Raw genomic sequence first — 25,642 nt, 5'->3', positions numbered from 1 at the left:
AAGAACCATTTCCACATGCAAAGAACCATTTAAACATGAAATGGTTCTATATAAAACTTACTGTTCTAAATGCAATCATTCCCTTTACTAGAACCATTGAATAACCATCTTTTTTAAAAGTGTAACAGAACTGAACGTGCAAGAAATGAATGAATAAAATAAAAATCAAACAAAAAAACAAACAAAAGAAATAGAGCAAGGAATGTGGTTAAAACTTCCAAGACTACTTTTCATTACAACTCCACATGACCAACTACAATCAATCATTCATTATAAAATAAAATATCAATCAAAATCCAAACAGCTAAAATAAATAAGCTGTACATTAAACGAACATCATTAACATTTTGTGTAGTAAAAGAATTAAAAACTCTAAAATCAAACAAATTTGGTCTTGTTGGAAAACCCTTACAGTGTTTGGTCATAGAGAAATTAAAAGGTGAGGTATAAGCTTCCAAATGTGAATGAGGCTGTGAGTGAGGGAGGGCAAGGTAAGGTAAATGGACCTAAATGCAACCACTAATGTTCCTTCTGAATATAGGGTCCTATACTTGCTTGGAATCAAAACGTTGGAATCAAAGCTAGCAGCACACACATAATGAGCTACATTAGAAACAGTTTTGTTGATTTAGAAACAGAATGTAAGAGAATAAAGATGATAGTAGATGTAGTACTTAAAAAATGTACAACCTTAGACACACAATCTCACACACTAGAGGCCCTTTACATTACCAAGATTCAGAGAACCTAGATTAAACCACATCACCTGAACAAAAACGTCAGCAAGTCCAGTCGTTACCTTTCAAAACAAGGAGCACTGGGCAATTGGCAGCAATAGAGAACGGTGCCCAGTGATATAATGGATACATCAAACTGTACCTAGATACAGTTCCAAGCAATTATATGTTTATATTGTACATAAATAGGATTTATATAACATTTCTCACATCTATATTTTCCCAGGTCACCTTTCATGCAATGAAAGACAAATGTTGACACCATCTGAAACCTGTTTCAAAACATAGTACTATAAGATGATTCAGGTATGTTGGTTGACCCAAAAGTCTACTTCGCACTAGCATCCTGAACACAGATTCCATTTAATTTCTAGCAGCAATGACGACAGACAAGGCTACGCCTCCAATAGCAACAGCCGTAGCACCGAACAGCCATTTCCAGCTGAGCCCCTGTGTAGAGAAACAAAAGAAGAGAAGATTAGGTTTGTCATTTGTGCCATAACAGCTCTGTTTAGCATGAACAATTATGTTGACATGCATATTTTAATGCATTTGAGCACTATATCCACTAATGTGGGTTGGCAAGGGAGGTACTGAGAAACTGCAGCATACAACTCAGTTTTTGTCAAAAAACTTGTCTAGATTTGATTAGCTACAACATTGCAGTCCTGCACAGCAGTATAGCATTTTTAACTGGAAACAACGTTTTGTAGCAAATCACTACAATTAGTCATAAGGCTGAAAAGCAGATCTGTCAACATTCTGTACAGCTTGTGCAACCAGCAACAATTTACTGTTTGCAAAATAATGCATGAGGAGCCTCTTAGCCAACCACAGCTGTCTCTCAGTGCTACATTTTCTCGGTCAAGTAAGGGGAAAACGCAGAAAAACTCATCAGAACAAACCTGCAGTGAGAACACTGCTGGAAGTAAATTATAAACATTCATCTAAGAGAGGTGAAATGGTGTTACTAGGGAACTAGTAATTCAAAAATGCCATTTTTATTTCAGTCCTGAAGCTGGAAAAGTTCCAGAATAAACTATATGGAGGCCCTCACTCTTAGCTCAACATATTATTATAATATATTATTATAATATTAATGAACAGAATTATTCTGGCTCTAAAGTAAGCTAAAGTTGAACTAGATTACTGCATGTGCTAACACCGGTTTTAAAGTGATTTCTACTGATAAATAACATTACAAAACCATGTTAAGATCAGGTGGCTAGTTATGTTACCTTTTCAGAACGCAGCTACTGACAGTTAGCTTCTCTGTCTGCTTCTACTTTTTCCTTTGTGCTGCTGAACTTTTTAGTCTGTTAGCACAAGTGCTACAGATGCTACCAGGTAGAAAAGTTTGAATGTGAAAGACGGACAGAGCAGCACTAACTAAGAGAGGCGGTCAACTGTTATGAAAGAACACAGTGCTGCATTTATTAGCCTAGTGGTACAGTCGTATGCAAAAGATTGACCGCCCCAGTCAAGTTAGATGTTTTGTTGACTTAGTGAAAATAAGTACACATCCTGTACAAAAACACACATTTTAACACACAATTACTGTTTATTTAATAGATTTCACATATTGAAAATAATAATAATAATGCTAATAATAATAATAATAAGGCATGTGCAATTAATTCATATTTTGTTTTTTAATTTAAACTCAGGATGTAAACATAAATTGTACACTAACATTTAAAAATAAATACCATATTTAAGTTTGTACTGTTCTAGAGAAATTTACCAAGTCAGAATTAATCACGGTGGTGATAACAGCAACCAAACGTCTGAGGAGTTTTATGCCTCTAAATAGAAATGTATTACATGGAATAGTAATACGTACATTGCATGATTCCTGATACATTGATTTATGATAGTTTTACATAACATTTTGGCCTAAAACGTATATTTTTTAATATCTTGAAGGCAAAGGGGTTCATGCAGGGCATAAGGCAAAAGTCCTTGAAGATTAAATTAAATAAAATGGCTAAATTTGTGTGTAGACAATGCAGCCCCTGGTTCCTACCAACACCACTGTAAATAAATCTGAATCAGTCAGTTTCACCACAATTTTGTTTATATCTCACAATTCGTTAATGCATTTTTTTAATTACTGCTTCAACTGGGGGTATTTAAACCTTTGCATTCAACTTTATGGGGCCAGTTTCTATACTCACCCATGAGGACTTTCTGTACTGGGGTTTCTGTACTGTGTTGATGTCAGGTGGGTTTCCAAGCATCTTCTTATACATAGCCTGTTCAGCACCTTTCTGCTCTGAGTGCTTCTTCACCAGCTTGGACAGCTCTGCATGGATGGTCTGCCCAGAAGGAGAAAGCAGAGTCAAACCGTGTGTGCTTGTGAAGAGGCATGCTGATGTAACTGTTGCTCACACTATGACAGCCAGCAGCACACCAGCTCTTGTGAACAGCTCACAACCTGCCTGTTATTGTTATAGAACAGACTACAAGAAGTCTGATTTTCTGGAGAGCGCTTCCCTCACAGTACAGCCCATTAAACGAGGAGCATATGCAATTGAATCACAGGCATCGTTAGCTCTGCATAGGTGCAAGAGAAATATTTGTGTGGGAATGCGAGGCGAAACATTTCTTCTCTGTCTGAATCCAAGATCTCTCCCTTTTCCCAGCCGATGGTATACGTAACCCTGACTGCTGCTATGCAAGCACAGCATGGGTCACATAAAACAAAGTGCCTTCAGGAAGCATCTTCTCTAGGTTTAAAGTACAGTATGTTCGGTTAGGCATTCCTCTCCAGCTGCTTCCTCGATTAACATGAGCCTCATGTCCAGTGTAAGGTTTCGAATGTGCCTCACAGTACTTCCAATTCTCATGTTGCAATCAAGTGAACTCACCCTTATTCCTCATTATACAGATATTAACACAAGTGTGTGTAACTCTTTGAAACATGCTTAAGCTGTTTATTTTGATTATTAAAGAACAAAGCAAATTTTAATACTGAGCTGGTACAAATGTACGCCAACATTCTGAATTGGTGTGGGAGGCAAATACCAAGAGGAAACCTGGAATGTAAAGAATTGCATGTTATGTAAGAGAAATGGACCACTATTCTTATCCACGCACAAGCCGTTGGCAATTTCATCACTGCCTAATGCAAATTAAGGGGGGGTGGGGGCAAAAGCATGATTCAAGGAATTAATAATATCAAGGCATTACTAGTTAACCATCTGTAAGAGGCCAGACACAAGAGAGGTGGACAGTACAGGCGTAGGTGGGTTAGTGGTGACATGCTGTTCACAGGCACACGGTACTGCACTGAGCTGGCCTGCACTGCGCTGCACAGATGGCGGAGAGCAGGGAACCTCATCCCTCTGCCTGTGTAAGCAGAGTAGGGCAACATCGCTTTAGATATGGCAAGTGTATGGAGAGATCTGGCTATTTTTGGCCTTGGAGAGAAATAAGATCCTGGGAGGTGACGAGAGTGCATGGCTGTCTGATCTTGCACAGAGCTGATGTGGGGTTTTACAGCACCACCTTCTGGTGGTTAACAGAATCACTTGTTTCTTTATTGTTCATGTCTATTCCTACATTAAATAACGTGAGCAGCAAAACAACCCCAGCAGCAGGTGTCAGCACTAAATGGTGCTTTTTTTGGATGCCCCTGCAGTACATCACATCACAGGCAGGGGAGCTAAGCATAATGTTTGTTCAAGTTATCTAAGGGACGTTTTTCTTTTAAATCTAATTTAAGGTACCATACAAATACTACCTTGTTACTTGGCTCCAACTTCAAAGCCCTTTTCAAAATCCTAATGGCGTCAGCATATTCCCCTTGCAGGGCTAGTACCTAGAAACACAAATGTAAGAAATAAATTGTAAACAGTTTAAGTAAAACCTGAAATAAATTCCCTTGTATCTGGGCTGCAACTTTCAAACTAATGCCGTTTTTTCCCCACAGGGCAGTATGGTACAGCACAGTGCAGTTACAAATCTGAACCCAGAACTATCTGTACACTGGGGTCTAGGCCTAACCTGACCTAGAGCAGGTTAGGCATGTAGCATTATCTGCTATGGTGATGTAGCCTGGTAAAAAATGATCCATGGTAGTGAGACAGACAATCCAGGGTTAGACTGAACTAAGCTTCAAGTTACCGGGCTAAGCAAGAAATCATACTTTGTTAGACAGCAGGAGTACTAGCGTTCGTTTCCCATTTCATAACAGAACTGGGAAAGTAGGTAGAATCCTTCTTAGTTCGCATTGTTCTATGATTTCTTACGCAAATCTAGCAGTAGCAGTAAACACAAACAGTAGCATTGATAGAGGAGCTTCATGTTCTGACTTACTGTTACACATTCGGTTTTATGGCAGAGTCAGAGAGAGTAATTCCAGCTAGCTAGTGTTTTTTTTTATTTATTCATTTATTTATTTATTTTGAACTGTGGTCATCTGACTCCAGTGACGATCCTACGATGACTACGTTTGACCAATCAATGGTCCGCATGTAGTTTACTAGCTCCACCCATATGGTTCAGCACACTTGGGAATGATGACAAAATACGTGATCATGGACTTGTAACCGTACCGTACTACACTGTCCAGTGGAAAAAAATGCCATAAATGAAAAATAAAAAACTAACTAAATCTCAGGGATATGACTGTGTGATGAAACTAACTGAAAGGATATGTGTCTACATGTGAGGTACCTTGCCCTGGCGAAACAGAGCTTTGATGTTGTCTGGCTGATGAGCTAGGACAGAGACACAAGAGCGCAGTGCTGCTTCATAGTGATCCAGCTTGAGCTGAGCAGCAGCCATGTTGTTTAGACATTTCACCTTCACGTCCAACAATTCTTCTTCTTCCTGTGGGCTGATGTCCACTGAAACAACAATAACACAATGGTTTAACTACTGATGTAGCATATGTAATGCTAATATGGTTCTGTTCAATAACATATGCAAACAAAATGTGTTATTTGAGATAATAACCATTTCACATCAAAGCACTATAAAAAAGCTCAGTGTGCAGAATGTGGAAATAAGGATCCACAGGTCTATCTAGGTGTACTCATTAGTCAGGGGTTCCTTTCGCTAGGATATTAGCAAAGACAGCAATATCACAGTGAAAAATGTAGCTGGGTCAAGAATTGATACAGTATTGATGTTTTCCAGTTAGCAAGGCAGTGGCACTGAGGCGCCTGACGTCTGTGTCTGATCCACTCACACCTGCGCAACACACACTAACACACCACCATCACATCAGTGTCACTGCAGTGCTAAGAACGATCCACCACCCAAATAATACTTGCTCTGTGGTGGTCCTTTAGGGAGTCCTGACCATTGCAAAACAAAGGGGGGCAAACAAATTATACAGAGAAACAAAAGGAATACAGTCTGTAATTGTAGAACTACAAAGTGGCCCTATATGGAAGAATGGACAATAAGTGTAAAAACAGTGAGGTGTACTTCATGAAGTGGCTGGTCAGTGTAGCAGTCATGCTTTGGGCGTTGTCATTCAGAATTGCAGGGTTGGGAATTTCTGTTAAGATGTGACTCAGCATGAAAGGGAAACAGCTCCCTCATTTCTGAATCACATGGATTTCCAGAGATTGCGTACTTAAAACCAAGAAGAACAGGAAGAATGTATAAAAATTTATGTGAGAAATTGAGAAATAAAGTAGCTCTCTGCCATTCATGCTGAAGATTTGTGTAACAGCAATTTCATGGCAAATGTGAATGTGAGCATCCTCGTAAAACTTTTCGAGCACTACAATTCTAAATCCAAGTTAAAATATGCCTATAATGTCCTGGGTTTTGAGTGTGAAAACAAATATGAATTGTCTAGGAAATTTCCAAAAGATACACAAGAATAAAGCTGAGCTTGCTAATCAAACAGTAAGCTACATCCAGTACTGTGAATGCAATGCCTGAATTTTCCTTGAGTTGTTTCAAAATCTGTTCACATACAAATCTTAATGGATGCCACATACACATTAACCTGTAAAATTACTACTTTTTATAGTCTTGGTTTAATAACACATAACCCACCATAAACCCAGTGTTTCCTCTTTTGCCCACACTGTAACTCATCCTATAACCACAGTTGTAGACTACAATCTCCAAAAAGCACCTCTTATCCCCGGGATAGGTCACAATAAATTACTTTCTTTATTTACCTCTTGAGCTTGCTTCTGTTATCTGCAGCGCTATCCCATAGGAGTTGACAGCAAAAGCATAGTCGCCACGCTGATAGTGAACATTGCCACGTTCTCGTTTCTTGCTGGCCAGGCTGATCCTCTCAGAGGGGGACAGGAGCTCCAGGTCTGGACCATCAGCAGCAGACAGGAGCTGCACCTCCAGAATCAGATCAGCATCAGGAGGCACAGCTGGAGTAGAGCTGCAAGTGAAGAGCGATTAGCAGGTCACGAAAAAACAAACACAGACAATTTATGCAAACAAATAAAAGGCTCACACTGTGAATAAAAGAGAGATCACAACACCAATGTTTTGGCAGTCAGGGCCGATACCAGTAAAACTACATGATTCTCAATACCGGAATCTAATCCACAAGAAAATCAGAAAGGCATATTCTCATTTGCTAAACAAAAAACTCTGTAATAATTAAATTGGAAATCCACCGATTTTTCAACATTTCTGTACAATTAATTTGCAAAAATGTGAACAGAGTCATTCAGAGTGGTTTGTTATGAAATGCTATGATTGTAGATAAACTTACTGAGTCAGAATTGTTCACACTGGTGGTGTAAGGAACCAGATCTCTAGAGTGTCTAAATGCCTCTCAAAGCTCACTCACAGGAAGCTATTACACAAAATGGTTTTGAATACACTGCTTGATGCACGAGACATTGTTTTACAAGTTTTGGTATAAAATTTCAGCAAAAATTGTATCTCAACATACATCCATGGTGGGTTTTAAGGCAAAATAGTCCCCAACAAAAACTCATTTTTTCCCCTCCAGATGTATCACTATTTTATCATGATCAACTTTATATGTTAATATTCAGAAAACACATGTAGGTTTACTGGCCATTTTGGATAAACTAAAATAAAATGGCTATATTTGCCTGGTAGACATAGCAACCGCCTGGCTCCTATTAGTCCTGGGCGATATATAAAAATAATTCGCACAATATTTCTAGTTTAAAAAAAAAAATGCAATTCTTGCAATTAGGGCATACTTTATACTTTTCAAGCTATAAAATGAGTACTTGAAACTCATTTTATAGCTTGAAAAGTAAGGTACTTTAACTAACATTCAATAGTCATACCATACATCGTACACCAGTACTTTCAAATAAAAATGGCTGATTGTTGGCTGCACTATTAAGAAAGAACAGATCTCCAGGACACTATAAGTTGGTTCTGCATATATAGATTACGCCTAGTCTTTGATTCATCATTGAAAATCCTTTTTCGTCCAGGCTTAGGCCTAATTTGGGTCTAGGAAACTCATCCTATGAATGGAATTGTCAGTGTGGTGTCAGCAACAGATTACACAGCCTCACAGAGTCAGGTTTTGACTACAGCATAGCATACATTACAACATTGATGGTTCACATTTAACAGAGACAAACGTCTTTGCAAGGTCGAGGCTTTGATTTCAGCCCATGTTAAAGCTTATTCCCACCAAGTTTTGAAAATGAACGCATAAATATTAATGCAGTCTTTCACACTGAGTCTGAATCTGGGGGACTCCAGCACTGCATAAAATGTTAAATTAGTTTCAGCTCAATTTTTGTGCTGTACAAATATATTAAAAATCAAGCTGGCCAATCAGAGCTCCAGTGTCATGATTGCAGTCCAGTCAAATGTGCATCAAGATGGGCTCCCTGCTGTTTGTTTAGGTATTTATAATGAGAGGAGCTATGGGCAGAAGCAGTACCTTGAATTCCCCAACTGACCTACAAAAATACTGTCAGAATCTCTTATTATACAGCTTCAGGTCTTGTATAAGGCCGTGGAACTCCCCATGTATTTTTATGTGGAAAAGGTTCTGTGTTGTTTAGTTGCAGTGCTTAAAAGAAAACTAATAATTAATTGTTGCTACTTCTTCACAATCTTTCTCCTCTTCCACCTGCTTCTCGTATTCGGAGCAACAGGCTTGATGTACAGGTACACTACTAGTGCATTAGGTACCCTACTACTACTACATTGAAATCGCACCTGTTTTTTCCCCATCGGGAATAAACCTTTAGAAAAAGCTTAATCCCAAAATCTCAAGCAAGCAGAAAGATATTTAACGCTAAACGAGTACTGTCATAAGTCTCACCTCCCCAAAGCTCCGTATGCATATTTAGCACCTGCTTCAACCAAGGCCTTTTCACCCATCTCCATCAGCTGTACAGTGAGATCCAATGCCTGAGAAAAGAAGTAAAAGGTTAGTAAACAAAGTCTGAGGCACATCATTAGAGATCCACTCTCCATGAAATACAAAACCATATACCTGAATGACATCACCATCACCAAGAGTGAAAGAGATGTTTGACTCCTCCTCTACTGTGGTTCCATCAGTCAGATTGGTCTTAAGATTAATGGTGACAGTTTGGCCCCTCTGAGGTCTGCTGTCAGGACCAGACCCAACTTCTAAAACCTTCTTTCTCAGCTGCCCATTGCCTATGTACACATTTTTAATTAGATAAACAAACATTAAACACTGCACTATAGAAGATTACAGACTTGAACTATTTCACAGAGAAACTCGGTTTCATTTATAATACACCCTTTTTAAATAAACTTGTGTACCTAAGACATCCAGCCATTCCTCTTGGGGTGGAGAAGGACTGGGGTCTGTAACAGCTTCCGCTTTTGCTGTTTCTGCCTGGCTGCTTTGTTTCTTTTTACCTCCCACATCTTCTAAAGGTGGAAGATCATCATCTACTCCATCATCAACATCTTCCAGCATCTCAAAGTCTTCCCCACTGTCTAACAGAGAAGTTCGTCCTGATTTTTTCTCAGATGAGTTCTGGCTGTTACCGTTCACAAGCGTGCTGTCTTTGTCTTCCATCTGGAAAAGATCTGAAACAGTCACAAATAGTTGGGCTGACAGACACCTGCTTTGTTTACTGTTGTTGTTTACTGTCATTAGTACAGAGCCATGCCAGTCAGCTACTGATATAGGGCAGGAAATTTATTTGGACAGGGGTGCATTTTTACCTAACCACATGTACAAACTACAAAAACATATTTACAAACAATTCACTGTACAATTAAGTATGTTTGATTAAGATTTGGGATTATATAATATGTAACACCACTATACTACAAATTATTTGCAGGTTAATGTTTCTTGTACAGTAACTATATGAATTTGTATAAGGAATCCACAGTATTCTTGGTCCTGCAAAGGTCCAAAGCAAGACTGCAAGCAACATTTAAGCAGCTTACATCAAGCAAGATGGGCTACACAGCACTGCACCATTATTTACAATGCAGTAATTCTACTAACATTAACATACTGCAGTTTAGCCTGTAGGTTAACACATTATTATTCATGCTTACATAACTAACTTGTGGTGTCAGTAAGTTTCAGACAGGAACACAAGCTCCTCAGAAAGTCAGCTTATTCATTTTCTGCTAAAATGAAAGGTGAATTCCACTGATTTTTAATTTTTATTTTGCATCATTCTGTCGTTGCGATGTACATAATCATTCAAAGTGGTTTGATATGGAAATGGTCCACTGTAGAGAAAGTCACAGACTCAGATCTTTTTACAGTGGTGGTGAGAGGAAGCAGGGATCGCCACATCTGCAACACAAACATAGCCATTTTATTTATTATCCAAAACCACCAGTGAACCTAGACGTGTCTTCTAAGTTTTATATGTAAAGTCCATGATGGTAAAACAGTGGAAAATCTGAAAAAAAAAAAAAAAAGTTTTTTCCGGACTACTTTGCCTTAAATTGCACTGCATGTACCCCTTTGCCACGAATGGATTAAAATAAATGGATTAACAAGACGTCTCACGCCAAAATTTTTCTCACAAAATTATCATAAAACAATGTATCAGGCAGCCTATTCATAACCAATTTGCATAATACCTTTCTGAGAGAGTTTTAGAGGCCTTAAACTCTTCAAACGTCTGGTTCCTATCACCACCACTGCGAACAATTCTGACTCAGTAAGTTTCTGATGCGTTTCACACCAAACCACTCTGAATGACTCCATGAATGTTTACATCTTAACCATTTAATTATGTAGAAATTTTGAAAAAAATAAAGGAGTATCCCTTCAAATATTTACCTAAAGGCCTAAGGGTGTCGAAGGTTGCTAGTCCAGCTGTAGTTAACGTTAGTTTGATTCGATACCCAGCGAGGTTAACCTTTATTCAGCAAGCCACCAACGCAAATCTCACCTCTAGCGTTGTAAACAAGAGGGCCTGTTATATGTCTAATGATATTCAACCTGGAAAAAGGACACTGGGGACATGAGGTCAAATGATAATACAATACATATCTTTCATAATTCAGTTCAAAAGCTTATTACATGGATTAATGCAGCTTGCTAGGCAGTTGGCTAACGTTAGCTAAGCTACGCCGCTGGGCAACCAACAGCACCAGCAGGGAAAACATACCTTACCGTCAACTATACCGTTACTTATCTATTCACATGTGCGATGACATAACTACACACATTCACGGGCGACGTATTATCACGCTGTTCTAACACAAGTCACTTTATTAATTCATAAGTCTTTCGAGAACTTTCTGCAAAGTTTGCTCTTAGCGTTAGCGAGCGTTCTCAGTTAGCTCCAATGCTATAGCAAGCTAAGCTGACCTGACCAGCGAACTTTATTGGAGCATTTCACACATTTTACAAGGCGCTCGTTGCCAAGTGTCACATGAAGCGTTTACTTATAAACCTACCCAGAAATTCAATAACTCACCCGGTGCAAAGAAACCCTTTCAAACTAAACCAAGAAATAAGCAATAATCTGAGCTCGACGACAGCAACAACTTTGACAGCAAAACAATCGCTTCTGTTTCTTCCAGAACATGGGTTGCCCTAATCGTTTCAAAATAAAAGTCCCTGGCACAGGAATGAAAGGCACGACGAAAGGTAGCTACGTTTTTATCTTGCCATAACTAAAATGTCTACAACTGCACGTAACACGTGTTTGAAGATTTTAGTAAATACTAATATAAGATTTAGTCATTTTAATAGACTACAAACTTCACCATATTCTTCTATGATCCATTGTTGCTACCGGAAAAATCGTTTTTTTAACATTTCTAAAAATGTCATATGCTCTATTTATACTGTCACACTAATATTTAAGATGATCCTATTTCTGTATAATAATGCGATACATAGTAATGATAAAGATTTGAATAGAATCAATCACAGTAGCCTAAGCTTACGTATCAAAATAAAGGTCCCCACTGTAAATCAAGCCACTCATTTAGAGTTGATGGGCAATGATGCACTGTAGAGAAACACCAATGTGGATTTATTTACACTGGTGGTGATGTAAAGCAACCGGGGTTACGATGTCTATAGCTATTTTACAAAACCTACTTTCCAAAATGACCAGTGAACCTACATGAGGCTTTTGATTTTTTGTAAATAACGTTGTCGAGAAGGTAAACAAAGTTTTTTGAGTAAACTACCAAAAAACAATGTCTCAGACTGGCAATGTTCTTGTGACCATTTCGTGTAGTAGCTTGTGAGGACGTTTCTCTAAAACAGAACATTTCACACCAAGCCAATCTGAATATCATTTTCTTTACATCTTAACAATTTATTTATGCAAAAATGTAAAAAAAAAAAATGGTGAAAATCCCCTGTTAAGATACACAAGGACACTCAGACCCAGGAAAATATCAAATTACATTTATTATTGATGCAGCCATTTGTTTTTGATAAGCAAATTTTCTTTTTTTTCTGTCAGTCTAAAGAAACTTTACAATATAAAGTAACATACAAAGGACATCTTTATTACCTACACAAGACACCTAAGTCCCTAAGACACAGATCCAAACTAGCCTACCATGAAATACAAAGCAAACCCAATGAGACAGACTGCTTCATATTGAATACTGTCATGTCGCCAGAAAGGACAATGAAAGGTACAGGAAAATCTCATTTCTTCCCTCCCTCACCAAACCTCCCGAATACACCCCCGCCCCCTCCCCCCAAACCCTTTCCCAAATTCTTCCTAATGTTACAGTATTATACATCACAATAGAAGTACAGAGATGGCCAACAATTGTACAATTAAGGACTGAGAGAGGATCAGAGAATCAGTCTGCACAATGCCATCTTCAAATGCAGTGGAATGCAGACCGTCTCATATTACGTTTGCACTCGTAAGTTGAAAATTTGCACTTTTGGTCCCTTGGTTGGATGGTACATTGGTCTACATCTGTGAAATGGGAAGGCTACATCAATTTGATGGCTCTCATATTGCAGTTAACAGGGACCATAATATCAATAGGATGTCCTGCAGAAAGTGCAGCTGTCTTCAGTGAGTGAAGGTCAAATAGCAAATTGAGGTTAATTTGTGTGAATACAGGCCAGCACGTATCACGATTGCTAGCCTTAAGTGCCACAATGTATCAAACAGCCATCTCTCTCTGTCCTTTTGAAAACTATATACAGCTCTGTCTTCAGACCCAGAAAAAAAAAAAACGCTTTTCTTTCACAAACACACTGCCGTATTCGCAAATCCCACCAGAGATACAAATGTTTACAGTGAGTTTAAATTTGATTCTTTTTGAGGTATTAATTCAGAAAAATATTTTCTCGTATTCCTTAGTTTATGCAATAGGGGTTCCCCTCAATCTGTTACTTTACACCAAACCATCTCTTTAAAATACAAAAACACAAAACAAATTCTTTATAACTTATTTTCAGCTGTACTCGTTGGTTGTGACTGACATATCAAAACATGTCAATGATATCAAAATGCATTTTACAGTATTTACAAATAAAATCAAAAGGTGAAGGGCAGTAAGAAAGTGGGGGAGGGGGGCTGGGATAGGGTTGGGCAGGAGGGGGCTGTGTATCAGCCAGCTCGGAGAGCACTGAGTGACTATTTACTCCTCAAATTGTGATCAGAGGGTGAGCCTGGTGCTGAGAAAAACCCGCATAGTCACGGGACAAAAAGCATTTTCAGTGGCGGCCCAATCAGATTTTACAGGTCTAAACTAAATTTAAAACCGTATCTGAAGCACAGTGATATGGACACGCAATCAGAACGAAAGGGGTAATCAACAGGGTCGATAAATGTGGCAGTCGGATTTATCACGATGTCCACAGGACCGATAACGAGTGACCAAACTTCCTAGCTGGGACTTATGAGGAGTTTTCAGACTGCACATTTGAAAACAGAAAATAAACATACACTAAGAAAAAGATGGAACCACACAAGATTCACAGACAAGTAGTGTATTGAAAATACAAAGGAGACTCAATGACCAATAAGAGAAGTAGGTTGTATTTACAGGTATGGGACTTAAAAATAAAAGCATGAGGAACTGCCATGGAGCCTGTAGGAGGATTTTTTTATCATTATTTATATTTTCTCTCCGCTCCTCCAGGCACTCAGGATTGAAAGAATTCAAAATCATTTCAAAATCAATACATGATGCCAAAGTCACAATAAACATTAATGACAGCTTACATGTAACTGTAAGGGACATTACAATGAATAGAGGTGAACCAATTACAGCTGGGATGCTTTGACAAGGCAAGATTAGAGCAAGTCTTTTTAGTAAGTAAGCCTACTGACAGTGACTGCAATAAGCTTTTTCATGCTACATGATAAAAACGCAGTGAAGACAACACATGAACGCACAGGTCAGGCATGACGAAAACAGCTGAAAAAAGAACATCTGGGAGGGTGCAAAATATTCTACAAATGTTTCAGATCCAGTGCTGACAGTGATTGCAATCGTGTGATAAGCAGACAGCCATCAAATTCATACAGACTCAAATACTGAGAAGTACACTTTTACTATGGTAATCTGGTAGTGATGACATCAGTTCCATGAAGAACACAGGAAGAGGTATATGTAAGGAGACATCCGACAAAACAAACAAACAAAACAAAACAAAAAAAAGAGACAAATACCTAAAATCATGTAAACAGAGGTGTCATTGTGCATTCTTGAGTGTGTGCTTATTCTGTCTTCAATGTCGTTGAGATACAAATGTGCCCTTTACAGGAAAATCCATAAAATCATGACTACATCATAGCAATATCAATTATGAAAATCATAACAATAATATAATCAATAATATACAAATATATAATGAGGAGACCGTTTCTGCCCCGGAGCTATCATCACCAGTTTAGCTTTTCCGTTTCAGAATGTACACGACAGTCGAACAGTGGACCGACTCAAGCCTCTGTCGTCGACTGCCGTTAAAAGACGTTAAAGAGGAGAGAGAATAAAATGTGACTGAAATTAGACCACCGGCCTTGGCGCTGAGCAGCAGCAGCTTGCTGTGAGTTTTTCTGGAACAGTCCCTCCCATACAGAAAACCACACGCACACACACACACACTCATACGCTCATTAACACCCACACTCTCAGGACCCTCAGTGTCCTGGGCCGGTAAGGAAGCCAGGCAGGCAGGTGGGGGTGGAGTGGAGATTCTTTCTGTGGCTTGTGGCCTGCTTTCGTCCTGCGGACGCCACCGCGCCAGCTTTGGAGTGGGGAGACCGGCCAGGCATCCTGCGCTCCGTAACCATGACGACGGGCTGAGGGGAGCCGCCCCCCAACCAACCCAGAGTGTTACAAAAGGAGCAGAGGACATGGGAAGGGGGGAGACAGGGCAAAAAGTGGGTATAAAACCCACCGGATGCAGTGTAATGTGAAGAGGGGAAAAAGCACGGAGGGATAAAAAAATAAAAAAATAAAAAATAAAGGTAAAATAAAAAAAAACAAAACGAGGAAAAATAATCAAACACTCATCGTCATGTTGGGTGAATACTGTAAAGAGAAAAGAGAGAAGGGGAGGGGGGTGGAGGGAGCACAGTGATGAGCCAATGTTCTTATGCTTCACACAGATGATGACAATGCTTCAAAAGTTATGAAAATGTCCAACTGTGCAAGACAATGATGAATGAAGGGGCTCCAAAACTGCAGATTGGTTAAAATTTAACTGGCGCAAAACTGATTTTTGAAACAAGTTTCGTAAATTGTTCTTGGCCTGGAAACGCAGATCTAGGAAGAGCTGTTACAAAATTATGATGACACTTCTCAGCCAATCACATTGGTCTCTAAATGTTCCTTCCTCCATGAATCACAAGAAAAACTGACAAGACTTCTCAATAAACAGCAACCTGCAGTAAAACGTCAGTGATAGTAAATTAGTCATAATTATTACACTAATAGTTCGGGAAAGGTGTTACTGAGGCCTGGCATAGGCTATTTTGGTTAGCTGGAGGGTGCCATTGGTTTCATTGCAATCTTGAAGCTGAAAGAATTTGCACTAATCTGGGTCGAAGACCACATTCACTAAATGTCAACACTATTAACAAGTAGGCCTCTAACAGAAGTTTCATCTAGGTTACTGTATTTGCTTAAAATCATTGCCAAATACAACGTCTACCAATATTGTTACAAAACACATTAAATTAGTATCAGTAAGCTAACTAGTTAGCTTTTCTTAGCTGCTGACAGCTTCATACATCAATCAGATTGCAGAGAACTGTAGAGTGCTCACATCTGTGATTAAAACTTGGAAGATAAATATTAATGTACTTTTACACACACCATTCATTCTTTCATCCTCCTCTACTGTTCTACTGACTGGCTCTAGTGTTAGCTTTAGCATTAGCTCATCTGAAAGGGGTAGTTTTCATCACTAAACCGCTTTAACGCTGAGTGACTAAATGATTTCTCTGGTCTGATTAAACCCTCTAAATTGGCCTACATTCATATGTTATCAGTTCTTAAACATGTCTGTCTGCACTGAACATCTTATAAAAGGCGGTTTATTTTTTAAATAAAAATGTTTTTTATTCCTCTTTGTGCTCCTAAGGTTTCCCTTGCATTACTAAACCTTTTAGTCTAAACCATGTCAAGTTTTTTAAACTTTAAAAAAGGATTTTTTTACACTCATATATCTCATTTATAAAACCAGATCTTTAAAGAATTTCCACTGTTAAGTTCTTTGAGTAACCCAAAGTGTTTCCAAAGAATGCAAAGCCTGCAGCTATAAATCTCTGCCCATGACTGCTCCATAAGAAAAAATCAGCGTCCCACAAACATACCGTATTTCATTCAATTAATTTAAGACTCATTTACAGAATGTATATTATTTGTAGAGTAAGGTCACAGGCCTCTTCACATTTCTGAAACAAAGCCTTCTCAATTAGGCTATTAATCAGGCAATGCTTTAAGTAAAGTCTATTTACCACTCAATTTATGAAAACTGCAACTATCTAGTGGATATACATTCAGCATTACTTTCGAACTGAAGAGATCGACCACAGTGTAAGGTGGTTAAAGGCTGGGGGAAAGGAGGGAGGGGCAGAGTGGGTTGCTGTGTGTTAACACTTACACTTTCACTTTGGAATGGGTTTAAGAAGTTGCCTGCCATCTCTCCCTCGTCCCGCGGAGTCCCTGGAGGGTTATTCATACCTGCCATATTGTTTGGAGAGTTCTAGAAGAAAAAGGGTACAAGTTCAGCATGAAATACTAAGACTGCTTGAAGAGCTGGAATAAATGATTTGCAAAGAGCAGCTGTGACTGCTGCTGAATCTCCATCTCGAGAAACGTCTCACCTTTGGCAACCCATCCATATCCCCCGAGCCTGTGAACACAGGAAGTGACATAGGCATGACTACAGCGGTCCCTGCAGAGGCTTGTTTTTCAACTGAGTGAGCCCACACAGGTGGCTTCATGGCTTCTTCAAATCTGTATTACAATACAGAGCCCTGCTGGTTATCAAAATAATGCGTGGTCACGCCTTATTAACGCGTGGGTACAAGATCCTAATGCATGGCGATGAATTAGTAAGGCGTGGGAATGAGATAATTAAGTCGTGGCCACTACTTAGGAAGGCATGGGAAAGAGATCATGCCTTACTAAGTCGTGGCCAAGCATTAGGATCTCGTTCCCACGCCTTACTAAGTCATGGCCGCACATTAGGATCTCATTCCCAGGCCTTATTAAGGCGTGGCCACAACTTCATTATCTTGTTCCCATGCCTTAATAAATCGTGGCCATGCATTATTTTTATTCAGTCACCAGCGGGGCTCTGTGTTACAAAGATACAGACTATCAAATGTGCTATAAAAGGTTAAACTGAACAATCAAAGTAAAAACACCTATAAATGTCTTACCTAGTGACCCGTTCATATGATGTGGTTCCATTGACCCCATTCCACCCATTGGGCCGTCAGGGCCAGGCCCCATTGGGAACTGGAAGAATATGACATAGATTATACAACACATTGTACTATTATTATATACACAATGATCATTAAAAACATTTCTACACATGCAGTCTTTATCACAGAGCTCCAAACCCACTCAGCCACAGTCACACAAGGCAACAAATAACCAGTCTGAACTCACATTAGGTCTGTTGCCGCCAGGGCCGATAGGGTTCATCATAGTGTAGATGTTTTCACTGGAATTTGTTGAGTCTGAGTAAAGATGAAAACAACAGTTATGATAAAAGTTTTATCTGGAGACCAGTTCTGCTAAGCTACATCTATTAAAAACAACATTCTACCTAAGCTTGTGGCCAACTATTCCAGACTGTTTGAGAAAACATTATGATGTTGCACTTAACTCTCACGTTTCCCCTTTAAACAATTAGGCAAAAATATGCTCGCTTTATTGATTGAGGCTTTTACATTGTCTGTATGAAAGTATAAACCACGGTCAGACTGACCTCCTGGGCTTGGCATGATGGGCGTTCCTGGTGGCCCTCCACCTCCTGGAGGCCCCTGTGAGCCAGGACATAAAAACAAACATAAAATGAAAAAGGGAACGTTCTGTGTTATATGAAAAAACTCAGCAGTAAGAGCTGCCTTTCGAGTGCATGGCCTCTTTAATGATGGAAACCTGGCGTGAGACTTACCACATAGTTTCCAGGTGACGAGGATGAGTATGCTATCTGTGGGGAGGAAGAACAGGAGCGAATAAGAGCAATGGCGACTGATGTTACTTGTCATCAGTGTCATATTAAACAAAACTTATTTCTGAACTATATTTCTTTCATTATTTTGTATTATTGGAAAATGTCAGACATTGTGTGAACATTTCAGGATAAATGGGCCAATAGAAATGATCCAAATCTCACTATATTAACATGTTTTAATCATATACAGTTGTATGCAAAAGTTTAGGCATCCCTGGTCAAATTACACATTTTATTGATCCTCTAAGTGAAAATAAGTTAACACTTATGCGAATGTTAATACATGATTTCTGTTTATTTGCTAACAAATACTGAAACATGAAATGTGGTCTGGGCAAATGTTGCGGCACATTTTGCATTTTATTTTTTCCAAATTAACAAAAATTTGACCAAAGGTGTTCATTTTTTAATGTATGTATTTATTCCTTTTCCTATATTTACCATTCCTGTGATATTAGGTTTTGTTATGGCAGTGATGTGATGCAACAAATAAGAAATTTTAACATTTTTTAAAGAAATATTATTTAACAAAAACACAGGAAATGGACTTACTGAGTTTGCATTAGGATTTGGCCAGGGACCTCGACCACCCGGACCCCTTTGAGAGAGAGCACAGACAATGAATCAGTCAATTAGTCTTTTTCTGTGTGTATAAAACTGATAGAACCCTCATATCAGTGTACAGCAAGACTCTTAAATGTGCTCACATGTTCATTCCTGACATGGCTGGGCCACCAAGAGAGTTAGGAGGAGGCCTCATCCCACCACCATAGTTCTACACAGAGAGAGAGAAGAAGATTTGGTTAGAAAGAAAACACCACTGGCATGTGCTAAACAACAGCAAACCAAACCCAGACTGCCCAATCGCACAAACAGTCCTCTACTGCAGTTCAGTATGAAATGAAATACAGCAGCCCCCATCAATTTTTTACAAATTCTGCATAATTAAATCATTAAATCATGTAAACAGGGTGGTTTGATGTGAAATGCTTTTTTCCAGAGAAACATGCTGAGTCAGAATTGTTTACAGTGGTGGTGATAGCTACCAAATGTCTGAACGGTTATGAATATGAATGGTTATGATTACACTGTCTGATGTCTGAGACATTGTTTTAAGATAGTTCTGAGATGAGATTTTGGCCTAAAATATATTTTTAAAATCTATTCCCGGCAGAGGGGTACATGTAAGGCAACATGGTACCCAAAAAAACGTATTTGCTCACATTTAACACTATTTTACCATCAGCAACATTATATACAAAAATTCAGAAGACGTGTAGGTTCACTAGTCATTTTTGACAGTAAAAAGCTATATTTGCATTGAAGACATTGCACCCCTAGTCTGTAAGTTTCTTTACAATGAAGCATTTCACATTAGATCCCTCTGAATGACTGTTTACATCTCAGCAATTGAACTATGCTGAAATTTTGGAAAATCAGTAAAATTTCCCTTTAACTTGTATGATAAAGCTGTGTATTGTGACTAGTTAGTATACTTTATAACATGGGTTACACAACTTAAAATGGTTTGGATACTGCATATCAAAAATTTAGTCACAGCTTTCTCATTGACCAATCTATACATCAACAGAGGTGCTTTCTTTTCACATTTGAGCGGTTTCTGACTGACCTGTGGGCCCATGCCTCCCATCCCCCTGGGTGGGTTCATCCTCATTGGGCCGCCCATGTTTGGATGTCCTGGATGAAGAAGAGGGAAAGAAAATCATAAAGACTCAGTATACATCAGTGTCAGGTGGTTTGAAATTACTTTTCACGTGAATGTTATTATTTTATATATTTATATACATTTTATAATGTTTACAATGTAAATGTTAAGCAAGGTAATTATAGACATCTATTCAATATCTCATACATTTTGACAACAATATGTTACTCAATGCTAATAATCATACAGAAGTTATGTATTTTAACATTTTTGTCAAGTCTTCTTTGTTATAAAGGATGTTCTAGATATCAATTTTAATGTAACATGTTAATGACATGTTTGATGCTCTACAGCAAAGGTCTTCAAATCAGGCTCTTGAATCCAGTTCAGTTAAACTACCAGTAAATACAGTCCAAGGGCCTGAATTTAAAGACCTCTGATCTACAGCTTTCTCAGTACTTTCAGAGTTATCTACAGCTTATCTACAGCTCCTCATTCTAGAAGCATCTAAATTTTCTTTCCTTTACAGTTTCCTGCTAATTATTTGAAATCCACACAGCACTAGCATGTTTAAAAACAGTTTGTACCTTAATTTGCAACCAAACTGGATTAATATTATTGACACCTTTGATTCCAAACATTGCAACCCTGTAAATGTGAGTGATGGCAGTTTAACTCTACCCTGTGGTCTGGGATCCAAACTGTTTGGCAGGAGTGGCTGTGACCCTGGAACACCCACAGGAGGCTGAGGAGGAAAAGAAGGACAGTAAGAACAAGTGAGAACTGATGGAGAACAGAGGGGACCAGGACCTCATATAAAGGAGGTGTGTCAGATACCTGATTTGGCATGCGGAGTGATGGGCGGGGTCCCCCTGGGTACCGTGGAGACATGAAAGGCTGACAAGAGAGAGAACAGAAGAGCCACAGTCAAACAACAAAGTATCAGTTTAAGAAGAGCAATGCAAGCACATAAATCGTACTTTAAACACACCTCTTTGTGGTCTTGTCAATAAAGCAAAATGGACTATTTGAGTCATCCAAGCTTTATTGTAGCTCTAATATCAACCTGTCACTGCTGGGTTGTGAACTTTGCCAGGTTTGCCTGTTGGACATTAGTCCGTGTTGGATATTCAGGTTCAGTTCAATTCACCATTCACCTCAGTTAAATCATGTGCTGCAACCTGCATATATAAACTAGTCAAGTTTCGACTGATGGACAGCTATTAAGTTTACAGATGTTCAGGTCACATAAGCCCTGCCTCTTAGAAACTGACTGGACCGATTGGCCGTATTGTTTTTAGGAACAAATATTCTGAGACCAGTTTTGCAAGGGTTAAAATTCAGCATTTTACGGTGAAATCAACTCAACTTAAGATATTTTCTGTGATAACAAAGCAAGTTACTTTAAGGTTGACCATGAGCTGTACCTAGCTGTACATAGCATTATGGGATATGACAGCAACTGAGAGTTAAAAAGGCATAGATATTGTAAAATAAATATTTAAATTGTTTTTACTCTGATGATTTTGGTGATTTAAAGACTTTAAAAGTTTTATATTGGATTTTTTTTCTTTGTGACTGTTTAAATGCTGAAATGCTTTGATTGTTTAAATGTTATTTAAATGCTTAAATCCAGTTAAATCAAGTTTTTGGTCACATTTGTACAAATTAGAAACAAAGTTTGAATGTCTATTAAATGTATTTTGCATTAAAAGAACATTTGAGATATTCTATGCATGTACAGTGCAAAAAATGGTGTATAAATACATTCATAAATATGCTTCAATATTGTTTTTTAATTAAAATAAGTCTGGTAAAAGTAAAAGTCAAATTTTCATATGTATTACTTGCTAGTGAGTTGCATCACTTTTACAGTTGTTATGTAAAACTACATGAATTTTAATTACAGCTTATTACTATAAGGGTACAGCAGAATACAGCTTCATGCTGTATATCACTGTTGTCGGAACAAAACTTTGTATCTCCAAAATAGTAACTGTACAGGAGAAGGAAAACCTAGGTCAATGGAACCAGACTTTTTTGGGCCGTTTCTTTTGGTCCATTCATCATGAAATTTACACACAATGTATAGGGCAACAGGCATTTTCAAAAAAATGAAAAAATGAACAAAAAAAATGGAGATACCAGGTTTGGTTCCGACAGCAGCGATAAATAACAATATATATAATTGTGTCTATAACCATATATATGATCATATACTTCAAGGTCCAAGAGCACAGAAACATAAAATATTATTTGTTTGAGAAGTAAAAGAACACTACAATAAAAAATGCTCCAATATTTACAATAAAATATGTGTTTTGACACTTTGCTGTGTCTTGAGCGTCTTAAACAAGAAATAAAACTGGTGGACAGATGGACAGACAGACAGGCATGTAGTGACTATTACCAGTAGTGATGGCTGATATGGCAAAAATACAGCATCACAAAATTGAATCACACAAAATTGAAGTTTTCAAGATTCACAATGTGCATCACAATAATCAGTTTTTCATTTGATAAATTGGCATAGACAAAAAGGAACCAGTGGTGCCACATTAAAAAAAGAAACAATTAAATATAAAACTTACTGTAAAACAAAGGTAAACTTCCTAAAAGTTCAGAGTGATTTTAATTCAACGTATCACATACTACGCTGCACCTAAACAGGACTAATTATGCCCTCTTTTTAATGAAACACACTGACAGTCAGTGTTCTTACAGGAACAAAAAGACGTTTAGTGACATAATGTGATGTAATTTATTATCTAATGATAAACACCGACATATTGCCGACCCCTAACTACAGGGTACACTTCATGCAGTGCCCAATCATTGGAGATGAAAAGGGAAGGTGAAGTGCTGAAAGGTCCCAGCAGAGGACGCCATAACACTGCATGAAAAGCCTTGATCACTTACTGTGAACCTTACAAACAGTGTCTCTAAATACTGAGAGGAAAATGCTCCACATTTAAGTGTTAAATGCAAGACATTTGTCAAATATGAGAGTAAAAAATAGAAGATGTCACATTAATATACACCTACATCCATTTACAGTACTGTGTAAATATCAGAGACTATTTATTTATTCAATTTCCAGTCTAAACGGCCTTTAAGTACAAGTTCATTTTTTTCAGGAGATATTTTTGAGATCAGATTTAATCCACTTGTATAAGAAAAAGGAAAGTCGAAGAAAAGTAAGCGAAAGTGAACAAGAGTTTCCAAAACTGGAGTTTTGGAAAATTATTAGAATTGGAAAATTATTAGAAGATAAAGAGAAAATGGGACTCTTAACCTCCGTGCAAGACCTGAAAGACCACTAAAACTGTCCCCATCAGATAAACAGTAGTTAAAGCTCTCATTTTTGAGAGAAGGAGAAGAAAATCAAGCTCCACTCTTCCTTCAGATCACACACAGGTGTTTCTGTCCTTCCTTCCACTGTGAGAAGACAACTCAACACTACACGTCTAAAAGGATGTGTAGCTGTCAAGAAGCCTTTACTGAGAAAAGGAAATCTGCAAATCAACAAAGAAGCTGCTGCTCTCCAAACCATGGACTGTCCAGCCCAGAGTCCAGACCTGAGCATAGCTGAATGTGTTTGGGATTACTTGGATCATGAGAAGCAGAAAATGCAACCGACTTCTAAGACTGAACTTTGGAGGTGTGGAAAACCATTCCTTCAGCTTTCTTTAAAAAACTGAGAGTGAGGCTCCTGAAAACAATGGAAGCTGTAGTAAAAGTGAAAGTCTGACGCACTAAATTCTAAAAAAGGTCTATCATATTTAGCTGTTGATGCTTCTGTGTAATTGTCTGTTGAATATATATCTTTTCTACTTTCTGCACTGAAAAATATAACTTGTACTTAATACACGTTTTGATTGGAAATTAAATAAATGATGGTGGTCTCCGACTTTAGCACAGACTTTGAAGTACTTTGAAGCACCCAGACATTTACATGTGCGTACATGGACAATCACACATATACACACACAACACAATAGCACGTACTGACTCCAAATGTCAAAGATCAGAAAGACGAGAACACACACAAACACAAACACACACACACACAGAAACACGTGCCAATCCACTCAGGTATAGTTTTGTGTAACCCTCTTCAATTACAGTCATAAAACTGGATACTCCCCCGGCGATGTGTACAGAACAGGCGCACTACGCCACAACAACAAACTGCCTTCACAAACAATTAAACAGCCACCAGAGCTGTCGCTGATGCTTACAGAATGACCGCAGTCCTATGGGACAAACTTTTATGTTCTTTCTTTGATCAGACACAGCATGCATTATCCTGTTCAGCGTGTGGAAATGTGCATTTATATGTGTCTCTGTAGAGGATGTGTTCCCACACTGAATGTGTTTGGGATTATTTGGATTGTGAGAAGCAAAAAATGTAACCAACTTCTAAGACTGAACTTTTGGATTGGTTTGAAAAACTGAAAGCAAGTCTCCCAAACATGGAGGCTTTAATGAAGTGTGGACACACTAAATACTGAAAAATGTGACATGCTATTTAGCTGTGGACGCTCTTGTGTTAGTTTCTGCCACATGTATATGTCTGGTGCATCAGTGCATGCAAGCGTACACGTGGTCTGAACGGTCTTGACTCTGTGAAGTGCTTTTTACAAAAGCACTATGTTTCATTTTTTTAACTGAAAGAGTCAAGATGTTTTTTTTTGGTTACTAAAGTGAATGATAGGGTTAAGAGTCAGGCTTGGACTCTATTCTTTTTTTGGACTTTATTCTTTCATTATTACATATAACACATTGAGACAAATTATTGTCATACATACACCTGTTTATACAGTCATTTACAGGATGTGAAATTATTTATTAATTTTTTTCTCTACAGAAAACATACTAAAATATGAATGATTTGTCTGCCAATTTTAGTGCACATTTTCAATTTCTATTTTACTATTCTAGTAATTCTAATAATTATGCACTGGAATTTGCAGAAGCGTGTTATTTGAGAGGACATAAAATAAATATTATTATTACATATAGATACTTACTACATATGCAATGAATTATTTTTATATACAATGTATAATATTTTACATAAATATACATATATATTCACATATATACTACCTTTCAAAAGCTTAATAATTCAAATTTGTT

At 38.1% G+C, this 25,642-nt stretch overlaps 2 protein-coding genes across 8 annotated transcripts in view; both read right to left on the bottom strand.

The window, feature by feature from the left end:
- Positions 1–208: 208 nt before the first annotated feature.
- Positions 209–11,737, bottom strand: fkbp8 (FKBP prolyl isomerase 8). Of its 7 annotated transcripts, none has more exons than XM_036587148.1 (10): positions 11,615–11,736; positions 10,972–11,147; positions 9,474–9,746; positions 9,175–9,344; positions 9,001–9,089; positions 6,887–7,107; positions 5,418–5,590; positions 4,483–4,560; positions 2,915–3,055; positions 209–1,187 (listed from the first exon to the last, which is right to left on the bottom strand). In XM_036587148.1, exons 3-10 carry the CDS (start codon positions 9,733–9,735, stop codon positions 1,101–1,103), a joined length of 1,221 nt encoding a protein of 406 aa, XP_036443041.1. In that variant the 5' UTR covers positions 9,736–9,746; positions 10,972–11,147; positions 11,615–11,736; the 3' UTR covers positions 209–1,100. The 7 variants fall into 7 exon arrangements, with proteins under 7 accessions (XP_036443041.1, XP_036443047.1, XP_036443044.1 ...); XM_036587154.1 differs by having other exon boundaries at positions 1,101–1,187; positions 9,474–9,735; positions 11,615–11,737; XM_036587151.1 differs by having other exon boundaries at positions 1,101–1,187; positions 10,972–11,085; positions 11,615–11,737.
- Positions 11,738–12,542: 805 nt separating this feature from the next.
- Positions 12,543–25,642, bottom strand: part of ssbp4 (single stranded DNA binding protein 4) — a 98,451-nt gene continuing 85,351 nt past the window's right edge. The window contains exons 7-18 of the mRNA XM_036585886.1: positions 21,338–21,397; positions 21,182–21,245; positions 20,465–20,532; positions 19,542–19,609; positions 19,387–19,432; positions 18,775–18,810; positions 18,586–18,640; positions 18,264–18,334; positions 18,029–18,107; positions 17,468–17,496; positions 17,245–17,346; positions 12,543–15,668 (exon numbers count right to left, since the gene is read on the bottom strand). Of these exons, the coding sequence (XP_036441779.1) occupies positions 15,639–15,668; positions 17,245–17,346; positions 17,468–17,496; positions 18,029–18,107; positions 18,264–18,334; positions 18,586–18,640; positions 18,775–18,810; positions 19,387–19,432; positions 19,542–19,609; positions 20,465–20,532; positions 21,182–21,245; positions 21,338–21,397 (708 nt within the window). The 3' untranslated portion in view covers positions 12,543–15,638. The remainder of the gene's footprint in view (positions 15,669–17,244; positions 17,347–17,467; positions 17,497–18,028; positions 18,108–18,263; positions 18,335–18,585; positions 18,641–18,774; positions 18,811–19,386; positions 19,433–19,541; positions 19,610–20,464; positions 20,533–21,181; positions 21,246–21,337; positions 21,398–25,642) is intronic.

This window comes from Colossoma macropomum, unplaced genomic scaffold, assembly GCF_904425465.1.
Source record: "Colossoma macropomum unplaced genomic scaffold, Colossoma_macropomum, whole genome shotgun sequence".
NCBI lineage: Eukaryota > Metazoa > Chordata > Actinopteri > Characiformes > Serrasalmidae > Colossoma > Colossoma macropomum.
The sequence above is the reverse complement of the archived record's forward strand: the minus strand, read 5'-3'. Positions and strand labels throughout refer to the sequence as shown.